Genomic DNA, 19734 nt, shown 5'->3' on the forward strand with positions numbered 1-19734 from the left:
TGGCTGTATCATTAACTCTTGTTCTGAATCCAAGGAGGAGCTAGATAATTGATCTCCTTCTGAGCTGTCTGCCACACTCTCCTCCTCCCTGTCACTCATGTGTTCTTCGTCAGAGGAGCCTTCATCAGCAGATTCCACCGAGGGCAAAACAGGCCTGCAGTGTGTGGATGTCTCCCCCACATCCACAGTCCTTGGGGCAGGAGCTGGGCCAGAGCTAACCACAACACTCTTGATTCAGGCATGGGTATACCCATATATGTGCCCCTCACACGATTTTCCTTCTACACATGCGCAGGCAATAAAAACAAACTGAAATCTCACGACACTTGCCATTTCTTAGAGGACCCTATTAACTTGTAGGTATCAGTGATTGCATGCAGAATTATCTCATGAATATGGCTGACAACACACAAGAGGTCTGATCCTGGCTCTGGGTGAACAGTGGGTGAACCGTGCGGTCAGGCAGTAGGGAAAGTGAGTAGAATGCTTGGCTGCATAGCTAGAGGTATAAAAAGCAGGAAGAGGGAGATTGTGATCCCGCTATATAGAGCGCTGGTGAGACCATATTTGGAATACTGTGTTCAGTTCTGGAAACCTCACCTACAAAAATATATTGACAAAATTGAACGGGTCCAAAGGCTGGCTACAAGAATGGTGGAAGGTTTTAAGCATAAAAGTTATCAGGAAAGACTTAATGAACTCAATCTGTACAGTCTGGAGGACAGAAGGAAAAGGGGGGACATGATCAAAACATTTAAATATGTTAAAGGGGTTAAATAAGGTTCAGGAGGGAAGTGTTTTTAATAGGAAAGTGAACACAAGAACAAGGGGACACAATCTGAGGTTAGTTGGGGGAGAGATCAGAAGCAACGTGAGAAAATATTACTTTACTGAAAGAGTAGTAGATGCTTGGAACAAACTTTCTGCAGATGTGGTTGGTAAATCCACAGTAACTGAATTTAAACATACTTGGGATAAACATATAGCCATCCTAAGATAAAATACAGGAAATAGTATAAGGGCAGACTAGACGGACTATCAGGTATTTTTCTGCTGTCAATCTTCTATGTTTCTATCCCACTCAGAAGCCTCTTTGGGGGAGGCAGGTTAGCAATAACAACCACGTGGCTAAAGTGGCCATCTTGACTTTTTTGACCCCTCTCCAAAATGCCTGGTTCAGAATGGCAACTATCAAGATGACCTCTACTGTCAGGCTGCGGGAAGATTATCTAACCTACAGCCTGCTGATCATTTCCTATCTATCAGGAGAAGCCATCAGCTTTTTCTTCACACAAGGAAAAGGGCAGGACGGACTAGATTTCTTTTAATTAAAAGAAAAAGGATCAGATTCATTTCAGATAAGGAGCAGGATTAAAACAAGAGGGAAAGAATTGACAAGAGGCAGCTGTCACCACTCTAGCCAATCCAGAGTGATAATTAATAATGATAAGCAGAATAATAAAGGGATAATTAAGTGGTCTTGAAAATGACAGGAGATGGGCCTTGATAAAGGTCATTCAAAAGGCTTATAGGGAGAAGTTGGAGCAAAAAAGTGGGGGGGAAGGTAAATGGAGATTTGAAAGGAGAGAAGGAATTGTGTCACAGTTGGGTTCAATTTGTCATTGTTATCAAAATAAGCCTTGCTTCTGAAATGATAGCAACATTTTTGCCAAAATTCTCTCTATTGGGGCTGCTGCTATTAAAGGCATGGGAGCAGTGCCAACTCAGATGTTATTTGCAATCCTCAAACAATTGAGCTTCAGAGTGCTCACCTGCAAACTATAAGGGTGTCTTATAGTATTTTTAGCGTATAGTAGAGAATTCCTTGATGCAATGCAACTCCATAGATTACATTAATGCCGACAAAGCTGCAAGCAGAAATTGCAAACCAATATATTTGCAGCTAATTAATCAAGCAGGATGACAGAATCAAATTCCATAGGCTATAAGTGGCAACACACTTTGGCTCTTTGGCAAACTTCCTGCCCGATGTAGTCACGAGCAAAAATATTAAAGAGTTGAAAACCTTGAATCACTCACCAACTCTTAGTTTGAAGTTTGAAGATCAGAGTTGGCGAAGAATGTATATTGTCCTTCTTGGTATTTATTTATTTTATTTTATTTATTTATTTTGTCCAATACATAATACACATTGAAGAGAATAGATATGTAATAATATAAGTAAAGAAAAGAATAGAAGAAAAGATATAAAAGTATAGGTGAACATATTTGAAAGGAAGAAAAGATAAATGAGTTAAGGAGAGACAATTGAACAGGGGACGGAAGGCACACTGGTGCACTTATACATGCCCCTTATTGTATTCTGAAGGGATCACCCAAGAACAACAAACTGAGGACTGGTACTTTAACCTCTTTAGTTTAACTTTTCCCCAGCCACATAAAATAGAAATTTATTGGCCAAGTGTGATTGGACACACAAGGAATTTGTCTTGGTGCATATGCTCTCAGTGTACATAAAAGAAATAAGATACAATGCCTAATGATAGTCCAGATGCAAATAAGCAATCAAATCATATTAAGAACCAGTCAATATAAATTACGATATAAGGATAGAACCAACAAGGTTACAGTCATAAAACCATTTGTGGGAGGAGATGGCTGATGGGAACGATGAGAAGATTAATAGTAGTGCAGACTTAGTAAACAGTTTGACAGTATTGAGGGAATCATTTGTTTAGCAGAGTGATGACGTTTGGGGGAAAAACTGTTCTTGTGTCTAGTTATGGTGTGCAGTGCTCTATAGCATTGTTTTGAGAGGAGTTGAAACAGTTTATGTCCAGGATATGAGGTGTCTGTAAATATTTTCCCCGCCCTCTTTTTGACTCGTGCAGTATACAGGTCCTCAATGGAAGGCAGGTCGGCAGCAATTTTTTTTTCTGCAGTTCTGATTATCCTCTGAAGTTTGTGTTTGTCTTGTTGAGTTGCAGAACCAAAACAGACAGTTATAGAGGTGCAGATGACAGGAATCTAGGAATTCAACTTCCAGAATTCTCAGCATCATTTCCTATGGGATTCTGGGAAGATGCCCCAATTCAAAAGACTGATGCCTCTTAATCTGGGCTGTGGGAAATAATATACTGCTCAAAAAAATAAAGGGAACACTCAAATAACACATCCTAGATCTGAATGAATGAAATATTCTCATTGAATACTTTCTTCTGTACAAAGTTGAACGTGCAGAACAGCATGTGAAATTGACTGTCAATCAGTGTTGCTTCCTAAGTGGACAGTTTGATTTCACAGAAGTTTGATTTACTTGGAGTTACATTGTGTTGTTTTAGTGTTCCCATTATTTTTTTGAGCAGTGTATTTATCAAGTACAAGATCTTATGACTTTCCTAATAATTAAAGAGGCGTTTGTGCAGTATATGCATTGGTTGCCGATCAATTTCCGGTCACAATTCAAAGTGTTGGTTATGACCTATAAAGCCCTTCATGGCATCGGACCAGAATATCTCCAGGACCGCCTTCTGCCACACGAATCCCAGTGACCAGTTAGGTCCCACAGAGTTGGCCTTCTCCGGGTCCCGTCGACTAAACAATGTCGTTTGGCGGGACCCAGGAGAAGAGCCTTCTTTGTGGCGGCCCCGACCCTCTGGAACCAGCTCCCCCCCGGAGATCAGAACTGCCCCCACCCTCCTTGCCTTTCGTAAAGTTCTTAAGACCCATCTCTGCCGTCAGGCATGGGGGAACTGAGACATCTCCCCTGGGCCTATATAGTTTATACATGGTATGTTTGTGTGTATGCTTGCTTTTAATAATGTTTTAGTGTTTTTTAAATTATTAAATTTGTTCTTACATTGTCTTTGTTATTGTTGTGAGCTGCCCCGAGTCTACGGAGAGGGGCAGCATAAAAATCTAATAAATAGATAGATAGATAGATAGATAGATAGATAGATAGATAGATAGATAGATAGATAGATAGATAAATAGATAAATAGATAAATAATAATAAAAAATAATAATAAAAAATAATAATAAAATAATATAAAATAAAATAAATATGAAACCAATTCAATAGCCAGTTCTTTTCCTAACTCACACATTGAGCTCCAGGGCACTTTAGATGCAGTGGGCACCACACCTGCTACTCCTGCCCAGCTTATGGAAGCAGGCTCCTCGCCAAGCCAGAGAAGAATGAAGGCAGGCAAAAGTTTGCCCCTTTTTGCTCTTTTGCCCTGTGATCCTGCCATTGCAGGCCACAGCAACAGATGTTGAGAGCATATGCCATGAATTAATTCCGTTTTCCCTGAAACCCTCCAGCTTGAGGAATTGGCATAGTCTTTACAAGTTATTAACATAGCAGCTCCACTGATCTCTAATCTCTTTGTCTCATTTAATAAAGTGGTCTTTTCTGGGGCTTGCAGGTGGCAAGAGACTTTATTATGAAAGTTGTTTAGAAAATCTCCCTGATGTTTTTATCCTTAATTAGCAGATTTCTTAGAGATTGATTGTTGTAATGCATTACGTAGCGTGCACTGCATTCTCTCCATGTATTGCCATCTAGATTTAAAAGGACAATTTTAATACAGAAAATTATGAACTATATATTGGAGAATTGTGTATAAAGAGTTGTTTTTTTTTTAAAGCTTCAATGCAACCCAGAAAAATTACATTAAAAATTGTGCTCTGTAGTTGTCAACAGATGCAATTAGTTTCTAGAGAAATCCCTTAGAAATCAATGTTTGTTGTGCAACTCTGTCTCACCTGTGACACCTGGATATATTCCAGCTCACAGCTGAGAACTTTTTTGTTTCCATTTGATTATATAACCATCACCCACAGCTCATTCTGGAACATCAAGTTATTTGAAAGCGGAAATAATCACTCCTAGCAACTTTCCAAAAGGTATAAATGCAGGTAAAAGTGGGACTTAAAAGTCCTTCAGAGAGGGGGAAATAAATTGGATAAATCAACTCTTTGTTCCTACTGATTTGCATAATTTAAATTATGAATGTTGAACATTTTACATATTCTTTACTGAGATAATTGATTATAATTGATATGGAGGCAAAACTATAGTTTTTTTGAATAAATAAGGCTGGCTTTCTTACACCAGATCAAAACCATTTGCCTAACTCAGGTTGGCAACTGGCAGCCCTCAAGCTTCTCATACACAACTCTTTTTGTGTGTGTGTGTGTGTGTGCTCTTCCAAAGCTCCCCTACCAAAATGTCAGTTGTCATCAGCAGCATATTTTTACTGTTCTAATTACTGACCACCAATAGCCTATCCCAGGGGTAGGCAAAGTTGGCTCTTCTATGACTTGTGGACTTCAACTCCCAGAATTCCTGAGCCAATCATGCAGGTTCAGGAATTCTGGGAGTTGAAGTCCACATGTCATAGAAGAGCCAACTTTGCCTACCACTGGTCTATCCCAACCCACAGTGGTGCTTCAGAGTTTCAGGAAAGAGTTTTTCCAACTTAGTTATGCTGAATTTGGGGCTACATGATAGAATGTATTTATTTGACCCCTATGACAATCATTAAGTGTTGTACCACATGATTCTTGACAAATGTATATTTTATTTTATGTACGTTGAGAGCATATGCACCAAGACAAATTCCTTGTGTCCAATCACACTTGGCCAATAAAAATTCTATTCTATTCTATTCTATTCTATATGTATATGGTAGAATGTTTTCTGTTCCTGTGTTAAACAAAGTATAAGCATACTCCTAGTCCCTCCCTCTTACACATTGCCATCTTGTAGTTAGGCAGTAGGCTTCTTCTGGGGTAATGACTGCCCTATGGAACACTCTTTATTTATTTATTATTTAGATTTCTATGCCGCCCTTCTCCGTAGATTCAGGGTGGCTCACAACAGAGATAAATACAAAAATTGAACATATAAGAAATCTAAGTTTAAAATGTAATCTAAAACCCCCGGTCCTTAAAATCAGCCATGCACATTCATTCCTATCATAAATTATGCACTCATATTGTTGGCCAGATTTAGATGTTAACAGGCCATTCAGCAAAGGTGACTTTTTAAGGCCTTGTGGAAAGCCAAGAGGATGGGAACGGTACGAATCTCCGGAGGGAGTTGGTTCCAAAGGACCGCAGCCACCACAAAGAAGGCTCTTCCCCTAGGCCCTACCTGACGGCATTGCCTGGCTGACAGGGCCTGGAGAAGGCCAACTCTGCAGGACCTGACTGGTTGCTGCGATATATGAGGCAGGAGGTGGTCCCATAAGTAATCTGGTCCTAAGACATATAGGACTTTAGAGGTCATAAGTTATGACAATGCAATTCAAAGTGTTGGTTATGACTCATAACCAACACTTTGAATTGCATCCGGAGACCAATCAGCCAATGCAGCTCGCGGAGTGATGCTGAGACATGGGCATATGTTGGAAGGCCCATGACAGCTCTTGCGGCTACATTTCGCACTACCTGCAGTCTCCGAACATTCTTCAAAGGTAGCCCCCTGTAGAGAGCATTGCAGTTGATCTCTGAAATTTGGCAAGCCTCTACCCTCCTACCCTCCTAGGCTGAAAACATGGCTTCCCTCCACCGAAGCACTGGATAGGATGGGGTACCTGCATATCGGAAGCCTTGATTTGTGCCAGATCTTGAATATTGGGGGAAAGGAATCCTCAGTCTGAGTATTGCATTGGCAGTTCTGTGTTAGCAAAAACTTCAGAAGAGAAGGATTTAGGGGTAGTGATTTCTGACAGTCTCAAAATGGGTGAGCAGTGTGGTCGGGCAGTAGGAAAAGCTAGTAGGATGCTTGGCTGCATAGCTAGAGGTATAACAAGCAGGAAGAGGGAGATTGTGATCCTCTTATATAGAGCGCTGGTGAGACCACATTTGGAATACTGTGTTCAGTTCTGGAGACCTCACCTACAAAAAGATATTGACAAAATTGAACGGGTCCAAAGACGGGCTACAAGAATGGTGGAAGGTCTTAAGCATAAAACGTATCAGGAAAGACTTAATGAACTCAATCTGTATAGTCTGGAGGACAGAAGGGAAAGGGGGGACATGATCGAAACATTTAAATATGTTAAAGGGTTAAATAAGGTTCAGGAGGGAAGTGTTTTTAATAAGAAAGTGAACACAAGAACAAGGGCGCACAATCTGAGGTTAGTTGGGGGAAAGATCAAAAGCAACGTGAGAAAATATTATTTCACTGAAAGAGTAGTAGATCCTTGGAACAAACTTCCAACAGACGTGGTTGGTAAATCCACAGTAACTGAATTTAAACATGCCTGGGATAAACATATATCCATTGTAAGATAAAATACAGGAAATAGTATAAGGGCAGACTAGATGGACCATGAGGTCTTTTTCTGCGGTCAGTCTTCTATGTTTCTATGTTTCTATTCTGGGTTTCCCCAGCATTCCTTCTGCTATTGTACTTATCAGTTCAATTCTCTTAACGATGTCATGATGTCTTCAGCACAGCTCCATCGTGTCTTTTCATTCCATTTGGAAGCATCCATCCACTTAGAACAAAATAATTCTAACCCAGGAAGCAGAGTATCAAAACTGAGCATGGTAAAACCACTATTCTTTTACACATGGAATTACTGTTTTCACTTAAGCTTTATTTTAGTGGTATAATTTTATCAGAGGGAGTCCTTTGGTGCTACTATTGTTGCAGTAACACTAAGAAAAATCCTTGGTAATCTGGTGCAAATCACAAAGACACTCTTATTAAGAGTCTCAGATATATCTACTCCATCAGGATCTTTTTTCTTTTCTCTGTTGTAGTGGATTGAAATAAAGCAAAAGAGTGACAAAATCAAGTCAAAGGAAGTTGCTGGATTCAATACATGAATGCAACTGAAAAATATGCTGCACGTATCGTTTGGGAAGATCCTAGTTAGGATTTTCTGTTTTCCTGTTTCCTTCCTTGGCTCAAGCCTGTGTCCTTGAAACAAGCTCTAAAAAATTGAGTGAAATTTTCCTGAGTCAATTTCAATTGCCCAGGTATTGGAGATATTTTGTTTTCAGACTGAAATGAAATATGTGTGTGATCAGAAGGGAAAATCTGCCTAGCTGGAAATATAGGCCATGTAGTCTAAGGAGATTTAGGGTCCACTGCATCAACCCAGCCCATAGGCAAGATCCCTTCAGGTTTTGGAACACAAAAGCAGACAACAGCAAGACAAAGACACAGGATGCAACTAGAGAAAAGAACAGGTCTAAATTTGACCCTAGCATCAAAGACAGAAAGCATCCTTCCCTTCTAAGTCCCACAGCTTGCAATTAAAAAGTGAAATATTGTACACATTTTCTTTCTGTGTTTTCAAATACTATTGCCTGCTAAATTTAAGCATGATAGGTCAAATTATATATTTCATTAAATCCCTACATGAACAGAAAAAAATACAATCTGTATATAGTACACAACTTTCTGCAAATTTTAAAACATATACTGTACATTCAAATTTTTTAAAATAGTTAATATGGCAAGTGCAGAACTTTAGACATCCATTTTGAATGTGCTTTGGATTGAAGAAACAAATCCGGTATTGAACTGTTCGCCAAGAGATACTTGGGAGAAAAAATGGGAAAGCATTTGAAGAGCACCTTAACAGCAAGTTAAGTGGTAAATCTCCACACTGGTTCCCAAATCCCAGACAGTATACTGATGGAGATGATCGTTCCGGCATGCAGGGAGATATATGAATATTTCGGAGAGGAATTCTGTAAATGGAGGTGCGAGCAAGACCACCTGCTGATCCTGCAAATGGAGCTTCAAGAGCAAGTACTTGCCACTCTCGCAAAGAGGGCAAACCCATCACTCACACAAATAAAGCTGCATGCACACGGGTTCCAAACAGGCAGCGGCCTGGGGTCAGTACCGGCGCTACTGGTTCACACTTGCAACACTTCTACACATGCAATGTGACCCCCAGCAGGTGGGCGGAGCCTCCCGCTGCTGCCATTGGTTCCCAGAACCGAGCCGAACTGGGAGCAATCTACTGCTGCCAGGGTTGAGGACCTCTGGTATACAGTTTCCTGTTTGAGCAGGGATTTAGAGTAGAAGACTTCCATGTTATTCTTAAGCTAATGTAAATAAGTATATGTCTGTCTGTCTGTCTATCTATTCTACTGTGGACTCAGGGCAGTTTACATAGAATAGAATAGAAGGACCGTTGAACTTACCTGAACGGTCTTCTCGCTGCACTGTGAGAGTCCAATGTGGGTTGTTCTTCAGCCTCATTGGCAGGGACTGAGTTAAAAATTAACATAATTATTATGTCCCGCCCACCTCTACCTCCCTAGGTTCAGTCAAGAAAAACGAAGGAATAGTGTAAACAAACCAACTTTATTAACTAAGAAGTTAAACTGTCAACGAACTGAACCCCTGGGCCAATAAGCCGGGAGGGTTTGGACTCTCCTGATATACCAAAGCAAGCAAACTAGGGCGGGATAGGCTGGACCAGGGGTGTCTGGACACAAACCCGTTGCAGCACTCTGCGACTGAATGCCGCTTCCGATGAAGCGAACGTGTCTATACGGTAATGTCTGATGAAAGTCGTGGGGGCCGTCCAGGTTGCGGCCCGACAGATGTCATCGATGGACGCCTGTGTGTTCCAGGCGGCTGTGGCGGCTGCACTTCTGGTAGAGTGAGCCGTGATTGTCCTTGGTAAAGGAGTACCTTGTGTCCTGTATGCTTCCATGATGCAGGACCGGATCCATCGGCTGATAGTTTTAGAAGACACCTTGCTGCCCATGGATCCTGGGAAGAAGGAAACGAATAATGCTTCTGATTTCCTGAAAGAGCTGGTCCGTCGAATGTAAATTTTTAGCGCTCTACGGATGTCCACTTTGTGCCAGCGTAAAACTGACGGGTGTGAGCCGTGGGTACAAAAGTCCGGCAATATTATGTCCTGGGACCTATGAAATCTTGTGTTGACCTTCGGCAGAAAACTGGGATCCAACCGAAGAGTAACCCGATCTGGGTGGAACACGCAAAGGTCCGGCCGGACTGACAATGCTGCGAGCTCTGACACCCTGTGAGCAGATGTGATGGCGACTAAGAACGCCACTTTGATTGATAGAAGGCGAAGCGTGATTTCTCTCAGTGGTTCAAAAGGTGGTCCCGTAAGGGCCTGTAAGACCAAAGTCAAGTCCCAGGATGGGAAATGATGGATGACCGGAGGAGAGAGGTTCGAGGCCCCCCGGAGAAAGTCTTTAACCCATGGATGATGGGAGATTGGGCGAAGGGGGTCTGGTCTTAAGACCGTGGCGATAGCTGCCACCTGCCTGCGAAGGGTGTTTGGGGTCAGCCCTTCGTCTAGCCCTTTCTGTAGGAAGTCCAATAGATGTAAGACGGAGGACGAGCGAGGGGGGATCTCTCGAGCTCTGCAGAATCTACAAAACGCTGCCCATGTCGCTTGATAAATGCGAGTTGTTGATGGGCGTCGAGCCGATTGGATGGTATGAATGACCTTTTCCGACAGAGATTCCGCCCTCAAGCGTTCCCCCTCAATTTCCACACGGCAAGCCTCCACCACTGAGGGTCTGGGTGCACTAACGACCCCTGGGTGAGGGAGAGTCTGTGGTATGGGATCCTCCACGGCGGGGAGGTTGAGAGGTCCATCAAGTCCGCGAACCATGGTCGCCTGGGCCAAAATGGAGCGACCAGGATCACCTCCGCCCGTTCTGAGAGTATCTTGGAGACTACCCTGGGTAGAAGGCAAGTCGGAGGGAAGGCATAGAGTAAACCCCTTGGCCATGGGGAGAGGAGCGCATTGATTCGGTCGGCTCCCGGGCACGGGAACCGGGAATAGAATCGGGCCACTTGGTTGTTGAGGTGGGTAGCGAACAAGTCCACTACCGGTTCCCCGTAACGGTGTATAATGTCCTGAAAAACCTCCAGGTTCAATGACCATTCCCCCGGGTCGATTGTTGTGCGGCTCAACCAATCCGGCTGGGTGTTGTCTGATCCTGAGATGTGTTCCGCTTGGATCGAGACTAGGTGTGTTTCCGCCCAAGACATCAGGGAATGAGCCTCCTCCATCAACCGGCCCGACCTCATACCTCCCTGATGATTTATATGGGCCCTTGTTGCTACATTGTCCGTCATGACGAGGACGTGCTGTCCCTCTATCCAGTCTGCAAAGGAGTGTGCCTTGAAGACTGCCCTTAGTTCCAGCAGGTTGATATTGGGGTCCCTCAGGTCGTCTGCTGTCCAGAGACCCTGGGCCACTCTGGAACCGCAATGTGCTCCCCAGCCGGAGAGGCTCACATCTGTAGTAATCGTCACCTCCCGATGGTGTAGGAAGGGAGAGCCTCTGGTCAGCGCTGGAGATGTCCACCAGGGCAGGTAACGGTAACGTGAGACGTACCAGGTGTTTGGAGTGGCTCATGCGTGCTCTTTGGAAGGGGAGGAGGAGCCATTGAAGTGGGCGTGCGTGCAGCCGCGCCCATGGAAAGATGTTGATGCAGGAAATGAAGACTCCCAGCAGCTGGGATAGAAGGGCCAAGGGGACCCTGGTACGGTGCTGAATGGAAGCTATCAGTGTCCTCACCCTCTGCTGTCTCTCTGATGACAGGTAAACGATTCCGGCTGCAGAGTCTATCAGAGTTCCCAGATGTAAAAGCTGTCTGGTTGGATCCAGGTGGCTTTTCACATAGTTGATCGTGAAGCCACAGGTCTCTAGAGATTGTATTGTCCGTTGTAGATCTAGCCTGGCCTGTTGAGGACTGCTGGACAAGATGATTACGTCGTCCAGGTAGGCCATGAGACGAATGGACTTGGTTCTCAGGTCGGCTGTCAACACATCCAGGAGCTTGGTGAAAGCTCTGGGGGCCGATGAAAGTCCAAAGGGCATTGCCCTGTACTGTAAATGCTGGTCCTGTATACAAAAGCGGAGAAAGCGTTGATGATGTGGATGAACTGGTACGTGCAGGTACGCCTCTTTGAGGTCGATGGAAGTCCTCTAGTCGTGGCGCCTGATGGATGCCAGGATTGACTGCAAGGAGTGCATCTTGAAACATTGGTAGCGAACGTAGATGTTCAGCTGCTTGAGATTTAGAATCAGGCGGCAGCCGCCGGACGCCTTGGGGACCACGAACACGATAGAATAGAACCCGTGACCCCGTTGACGTACTGGCACCGGTTCTATCGCCCCGATGTCCAACAGGTGCTGTACTTCCCTGGCAATCAGGGAACGTCTTTTTGGTTGGGATAGCGTTGGGCATTGCAGAAATCTGTCTGGAGGGGCCTGTAGGAAATTGATGCGCAGGCCGTTTGTCACGGTATCGAGTGCCCAAGTGTCGGTGGAAATAGCCGTCCAGGAGCCCGAGAACGACTGCAGGCATCCACCTATGGGTACCTCGACAGGTGAGTCATTTCTGCTTTCGGTACCCTCCTCTGTTCCCGCCCCGAAAGGGTCTGCGGGACTGCTGGAACTGACGGTTTCTGTCTCCGTAACCTGTTCTGTCTGACCTGAAGGATGGCTGCGTGTAGGAGCTCTGTCCATAGGTCCTGGTGTTTGAGGGCGCGGGCGCGGCTGTGTCCGACCGAAAGGGCTGCCTTCTGTAATATGGGGCCGCCTGCCTGTCTTGCCTCCTTGCCGACCTCGGCAGTACCTTTTTCTTATCTTTGTCCTCTACTAGGACTGAATCCAATGATTCTCCAAAGAGCTTGGTCCCCTGGAGGGGGCGGTTGCTAGGCGCCATTTCGATTTGGCGTCCGCTTGCCAGGAGCGGAGCCATATTAGGCGTCGCGTGGAAAGGTAGGTAGCCATCGCTCGGGATGAAAACCTTGAAGCAGCCAAGGTGGCATCGGCGGAGAACTCTGTGGAGGCGATCAATTTATTAATATCTTGGCGAAGGCGAGCATCCTGTGGGCCAAGCCTGGGGAGGATGTCCCGAAGCCAAAGGATTGAGGCCCGGTTGAAGAAGGATGCTGCCATCGCTGCTCTCAAGGACCAGGCACAGAGCTGGTGCATTCTCCGTATCAGGTTTTCGGCCTTCCTATCGTCGGGCCGCAAGCCATCCACCATTTCCGATGGAACCAGGGCATTGGAAATGAGTGAGGTAACCAGGGTATCCACCGCCGGATATTGGAGTAGGTCCTCTATCTCTGGATCGAAGGAATAAAACTTCTTATCCAAGGCCAATGGACCCAGAGCTGCTGCTGGTTGCTGCCAGGGCCTCTTTATGTTTTCTGCAAATATGGGCACTGCAGGGATATTTTCTGATTCCCTTTGAGGCTCATTAATGAGTCTAGCAGCAGGTAACATACCCACATCCTGGCCAGCCGTCTTTTGAGCACTTGTCAAAGTCAGTGTGGTCCTGGCCTTGTTCAGGAGAATCCTGTAAAGGGATGCCTTGAATAAGCCTGATAGTACGGGCTGTTCTGGTAATGTGGCTTCATCCTCTGACAGCTCATTCTCTGGATCTGAAAAAGCCTCTCTGAACTCCTGCTCATCCTGAAGGGAGTCATGCAAGGAGGGGGCAGGTGCAGGGGCTGACCAAATATCCTGCCTGCTGGGGCGAGGCGATAGTGGGGATTGGTGTTGCTGGGCACCAATTGCTATGCCCTGTGCATAAGCTGAAGCTATCATGTCTTGTACTGAGGGAGACATGGCTTGCCAGTTATCTGTGGGCCACCGGAGTCCTGCTGCTGTGGGCGTGAAGGTAGCTGCAGCTGCTGGAGGCTGGGAAGCAGGCCTGCCCCAGTCTGACCTCTGGAAACCCTCAGATGGAGGGGGAGCACTTAATGGGCGATCTGGTGAGAGACCCCCAACACCCTGGAAGGTAGGCCCCTCAAAGGTGGCTGTTGTAAAGGGAGGAGGACCCAGTGGGCTTTGATGAATGGGTGGCATAACCATGGCTGAGGGGCTAGGCCCCTGTCTTGGCTTAGTGCTTTCCAGCTGGGCCTCGAGGGCCTTTATTTTCTTCTCAGCCTCCTTTAGGGCATTGGAGGACTGAGAACTCTTCTCCTTAGATTTTGTGCTGGGCCCCTTGTCCTTACTTTTATTTTTTGAAGAAACCGCAGGGGTGCTGGGGCTGATCTGAGGTGGTTGAGACATAATTGCAGATCACACTCACAGTATAGACTCAGGAGAAAAAGGTTGTTGCTCAATGCAATGCAAAATGGAGAAATGGGGATCTCAGGTCCCTTAAATATGACTTCCTCAACCTCCTGGTCTGTGAATGGCCGGGTGTTAGGCAGAGAGCCAATCAGGCCTTGGCTGCCATGGTGACGCCTCCTTTCAAAATGGCGGCCGTGGGGAGAGGTGAGTTTTAGCTTACTCACTCTGCCCCCTATCCCCAGCAAGTTGCTGGCCGCTTTTAACGAGGCCGCCAAACAGCTGATGCCCTCCGTATGGAACTGCCGATCCGAGCAGCTGCTTCTGTCCGCCGAGGCAACAAGACCGCCAAACAGCTGATTTCCCTCCCTTAGGGAAAGTACCTGCAGCTGTCATCCCCTTTGGTCGGTAAGTGCCGATACTGGGGGTACCGTTGTGCTGGATAATGCTTTGAGAGCGGCGGGGGGGGGTGTCTGATCGCGGATGTCAGGGACCCCAATCCAGCGATCCCTGTCCGCAAGGCAATGCTCCGGAGAGCAGTGGCCTCTCAGGGATTGAAGAGTTGGAGAGCCATACCCCCGGAGGGCAGTGGGTCTCTTGTGAAGTCTTCCCCCTATAGAGAAAGGAAAAAGAAAGGCATTAGTAAACAATAAAGAAAAAATCCTCTCTTACGAGAGGAGAAGAAACTCATAGTCCCTACACTATGACTGAGTTTTTAAGACTGAACCTAGGGAGGTAGAGGTGGGCGGGACATAATAATTATGTTAATTTTTAACTCAGTCCCTGCCAATGAGGCTGAAGAACAACCCACATTGGACTCTCCGAGCAGTGCAGGGGAGAATAGAATAGAATAGAATAGAATAATTTTATTGGCCAAGTGTGATTGGACACACAAGGAACTTGTCTTGGTGCAGATGCTCTCAGCGTACATAAAATAAAATATACATTTGTCAAGAATCATGTGGTACGACACTTAATGATTGTCATGGGATCAAATAAGCAATGAAGAAGCAATATTAATAAAAATCTTAGGATATAAGCAACAAGTTACAGTCATACAGTCAACATGGGAGGAAATGGGTGATAGGAATGATGAGAAAAACTAGTAGAATAGAAGTGCAGATTTAGTAGAAAGTCTGACAGTGTTGAGGGAATTGTTTAGTAGAGTGATGGCGTTCAGAAAAAAAAACTGTTCTTGTGTCTAGTTGTCTTGGTGTGCAGTGCTCTGTAGCGACGTTTTGAGGGTAAAAAAGTCAATAAAAAAGTCAATGCAATACAGAATCTGAGAAACCCAATATAAAACCTAACAACGATAAAAAACCTATTCTAAAACTCCACGTAATTAAAAAAACATTTATCCAACATTCATTCATAATCACTCCTTCATTCCATTGGCCAGAGCATATACAGGCAATGCTCAGTGGCCCCAAGCCTGTCGGCAGATATGTGTTTTTATAGAGCCTTATGGGGATTAAAAAGAACATGTAAGCAATCCAACTGCAATGTTTAATATTAGAAGGCGACTGCTATTTTCTTTTCTTTAGAATTTACATATGGGTGTGCATGTGTGCCTATGCAGTCATTGGTTCTATCCTCCACAACACTCAATTTCTCATGTGCCCTCTTGGGAAAATTAATTGCCCGGTCCTGTTCTAAAGGAACCAGGAAAACCTGGGAAACAGTCACGACTGCTTTGGCAATTTGAAACAAGGGGCTTCTTAGATGCTTTTGCACATTCAGACAAATCTCTTTGAAAAGATATGTTCATCCCTGCTGCTTTCCCTACTATTGTGGTGCAGTAGCTTCTAATATTCTGTTCCAGTTTTGGAGGGGAGTTAGACTAGTCCAATTCAAAATGGTTTTTTTAAAAAAATCCTGTTTTTTACATCTGCAACATGCTGTTTATCCACAAACATGGGTTTGGTTGTGGTTGATGTTTATGGTTCCATTTCACTGCCCGCTGCACTGCTAAGTATACTATTAGCTTGGGTGATAAGCATAGATAAATTCATCAATTATGATCTTGGTAAAGCAATCGACCTCCAGCATATTTTAGAACAAGAAACTGGTACTCGCAGTTCACTTCCAAATTCAAAAAGCTCATGTGATGTATGGTGCACTTGTGTTGCTTTTTTATTGGTGTAGCCTCTTCTTTATACATTTATTATTCATGTACATTTAAACAAATCGGAATATATGTTAGCGTCTCCACTTAAGTGAGGAAAGGCAATAAATCAATTTAATATTCCAGACTTGTCTATCTATAATAGCTCTGAGGATAAAGCATAACATTTTACAAGGAGGCATACATATATTGTATCTAAGGGGAAAAACATCTTAAAATAGGCATGTAGGTACTTGGAAAAATATTACCCAGTGAAGAGAATTGAAAAGTATTGCCCAGTTAACAAAAAATATAACCAACTAACTTGAATATCAATACAAAACACCTTTTGAATTCTGTTAGATACGTTTTTGAAATAGCTATTGTTATATTATGTAGACAAAAATAATATCCCAAATAAAAATCATACTAGGTAAAAAAGGAATGTCTCTACAACTGTGCTTTTATGCAATCAATCAAAATTCAAGCATTTTTGTTAGTAACATTCTCTTCTTTTTCTGATTGCCCAGAGTCCCATTCACTTATAAGTTCAGAGGCAACTTCTGTGTAGAGATGGTTCCAGTCCCAGATGACATCATCCTGTCAAACAACAATCACAAAGGTAAAACATGTATCAATGGGGCATGTAACATACTAACAGATATGGAAGGATAGATAGATTGGTGACCAGTCTCTCTTCCAGGTTGTATTCTAATCAAAAAAATCCAGATGATAATTAAGATGGACCCTTTGCCTTTAAGCTTCTGCTTTTTAATGCTACAGCAGTTGCTGGTAAATGGATGGGTGCCAACAGACTCAAACTCAACCCTGATAAGATGGAGTGGCTGTGGGTTTTGCCTCCCAAGGACAATCCCACCTGTCCGTCCATCACCCGGGGGGGGGAATTATTGACCCCCTCGGAGAGGGTCCGCAACTTGGGCATCCTCCTCGATCCACAGCTTACATTAGAGAACCATCTTTCAGCTGTGGCGAGGGGGACGTTTGCCCAGGTTCGCCTGGTGCGCCAGTTGCGGCCCTATTTGGACCGGGACTCACTACTCACAGTCACTCATGCCCTCATCACCTCGAGGTTCGACTACTGTAATGCTCTCTACATGGGGCAACCTTTGAAAAGTGTTCGGAAACTTCAGATCGTGCAGAATGCAGCTGCGACAGCAGTCATGGGCTTCCCTAGGTATGCCCATGTTACACCAACACTCCGCAGTCTGCATTGGTTGCCGATCAATTTCCGGTCACAATTCAAAGTGTTGGTTATGACCTTAAAGCCCTTCATGGCATCGGACCAGAATATCTCCGAGACCGCCTTCTGCCGCACGAATCCCAGCGACCGATCAGGTCCCACAGAGTGGGCCTTCTCCGGGTCCCGTCAACTAAACAATGTCGGTTGGCGGGCCCCAGGGGAAGAGCCTTCTCTGTGGCGGCCCCGACTCTCTGGAACCAGCTCCCCCCAGAGATTAGAACTGCCACTACCTTCCTCACCTTTCGCAAACTCCTTAAAACCCATCTTTGTCATCAGGCATGGGGGAACTGAGATACCTCCCCCGGGCCTATACAATTTATGTATGGTATGCTTGTGTGTATGTCTGTTTAATAATGGGGTTTTTTAATATTTTAAATTGTAAATTATTAGATTTGTTATAAACTGTTTTTATTGTGTTGTGAGCCGCCCCGAGTCTACGGAAAGGGACGGCATACAAATCTAATAAATAATAAATAATAATTTATTAACCAGGATTTAATTCTGAGTTAGTACTTGACTGTCTTTAAAACAAAACAGGAAAGTTAATCTCTCTCAATTCTGCCTTCTGGGATACAGTGTGATGCAGAAGGCTAGAGCCAGAAGGTGCAGAAGTGGGAATTCATTTCATTGACCAGAAGTTCTACCCAACAGTCTTCTAATTTTGAATACTTGCTTTGGTGTTTAGATGGCCACAATAATAGAGTGATAGTGTTTAAATACTGTCAACCCATTGCATAATAATCTTTTTAAGCTAACTGTGATGATGGCTGGTGGGTCAATGCAATATTCTATACAGTAGAACCCCGACTTACGAGACTAATTGGTTCCGGAAGGAGGCTCGTAAGTCGGAACGCTCGTATGACGAAACATTGTTTCCCATAGGAAACAATGTAAAGTCAATTAATCCGTGCAACAACAAAAAAACCCGCTGCCGCCGAACGCGGAAGTTAGCGTTCAGAGACAGCTGCGAAGCGGCGCACGTGTTTTAAAACGTTACAGCCGGCCTGGGGGGCTCAGGGGCTTCCCCCGAGCCCCCCAGGCCGGCTGCCACGTTTTAAAACACGCGCACCGCTTCGCAGCTGTCTGCTGAAGCCGAACGCGGAAGTTAGCGTTCCGGCTTCAGGAGACAGCTGCGAAGCAGCGCGCGTGTTTTAAAAGGTTGCAGCCGGCCTGGGGGGCTTGCCAGCACCCCCCGAGCCCCCCAGGCCGGCTGCAACCTTTTAAAACACGCGGGATACGAGCGCCAAGGAGCTGTCTCCTGAAGCCAAAAGCAGAAGTTAGCGTTCGGCTTCAGGAGACAGCTCCTTGGCGCTCGTATCCCGAATGTGAGCTCGGCAGGCGAACAAAAATGTCACTCCCCTCCCAGCTCTTATCTCGAGTAGCTCGTAAGTAGAGCTGCTCGTATGTCGAGGTTCCACTGTATATAGAATATATTTCTTGTCTTGATGGATTTCAGGCCCTGTAATATCAGAAGGAGTAACCTTGAAGAACAGGAAGAAGAGCCACTACTGGTCAATAAAAGAAATATGAATCAAAGCCAGACTGTAATCTGAGAAAACACCTTAGATAAGATCCTCTTTAAAGAGAAGGAACACCTGAAGACTTGCAAGATTCTATTTATTATAATTTTATAATAAAAGTAATATTAGCCTGAATGACCGTGGGTGCGTGTTTTCATGCATGCACGAGTTCCCACACCCATAATTCAATGCTTGGGTAAGGCGAAAACAGCTTCCCCTGCCCCCTGGGGCCCTCTGGAGGCTGGAAACGGCCTATTTCTCAACTTCTAGTGGGCCCAGTAGGCTCGTGTTTTGCCTCCCCAGGCTCCAACGGCTTGGTAAAACCGCCCTCCCCATCCCCCCGAAGACTATCTGGAAGCCAAAAATGCCCTCCCAAAGCCTCCATGCAAGCCAAAATTCAACTGGCCAGCACACACATGCACGTTGGAGGAGACGTGGGCAATAGCTCGCGTGCCAGCAGATATGGCTCCGCGTGCCACCTGTGACACTCATGCCATAGGTTCACCATCACTGGTCTATACTATGATTCCAATAAGGCAAATTCCTGAGGAAACCAGGAAGAGTTGAAACAGTGGGGTCAAAAAAACATTCTTAAATCAATGATAACTTTAAGAGCAGGCCTGGCAAAAATATTCAGAACCAAACTCACCTCTCGTACTTCTTGTTCTGGTGCTAAGACTTTACTGAGCAACTTGAGATCAATTTCTCCATCCTATGAAAACACATTAAAATCCTATTTGCTCGAAGAACAAGTAGCAGCAACATCTGCATTTTATCCATGATAGCAATATAGTGCCAGTCCTTCTCTGAAAAACACATATGCCC

At 44.8% G+C, this 19734-nt stretch overlaps 1 protein-coding gene across 1 annotated transcript in view; it reads right to left on the reverse strand.

Moving 5' to 3' along the window:
- Window positions 1–16134: 16134 nt before the first annotated feature.
- IFT43 (intraflagellar transport 43) overlaps window positions 16135–19734 on the reverse strand; it is a 70162-nt gene continuing 66562 nt past the window's right edge. Inside the window, exons 8-9 of the mRNA XM_070754583.1 lie at window positions 19559–19621; window positions 16135–16728 (exon numbers count right to left, since the gene is read on the reverse strand). Coding sequence (XP_070610684.1) covers window positions 16612–16728; window positions 19559–19621 — 180 coding nt within the window. The 3' untranslated portion in view covers window positions 16135–16611. The remainder of the gene's footprint in view (window positions 16729–19558; window positions 19622–19734) is intronic.

The sequence above is a fragment of the Erythrolamprus reginae genome, chromosome 1 (genome assembly GCF_031021105.1).
Source record: "Erythrolamprus reginae isolate rEryReg1 chromosome 1, rEryReg1.hap1, whole genome shotgun sequence".
Taxonomy (NCBI): domain Eukaryota; kingdom Metazoa; phylum Chordata; class Lepidosauria; order Squamata; family Dipsadidae; genus Erythrolamprus; species Erythrolamprus reginae.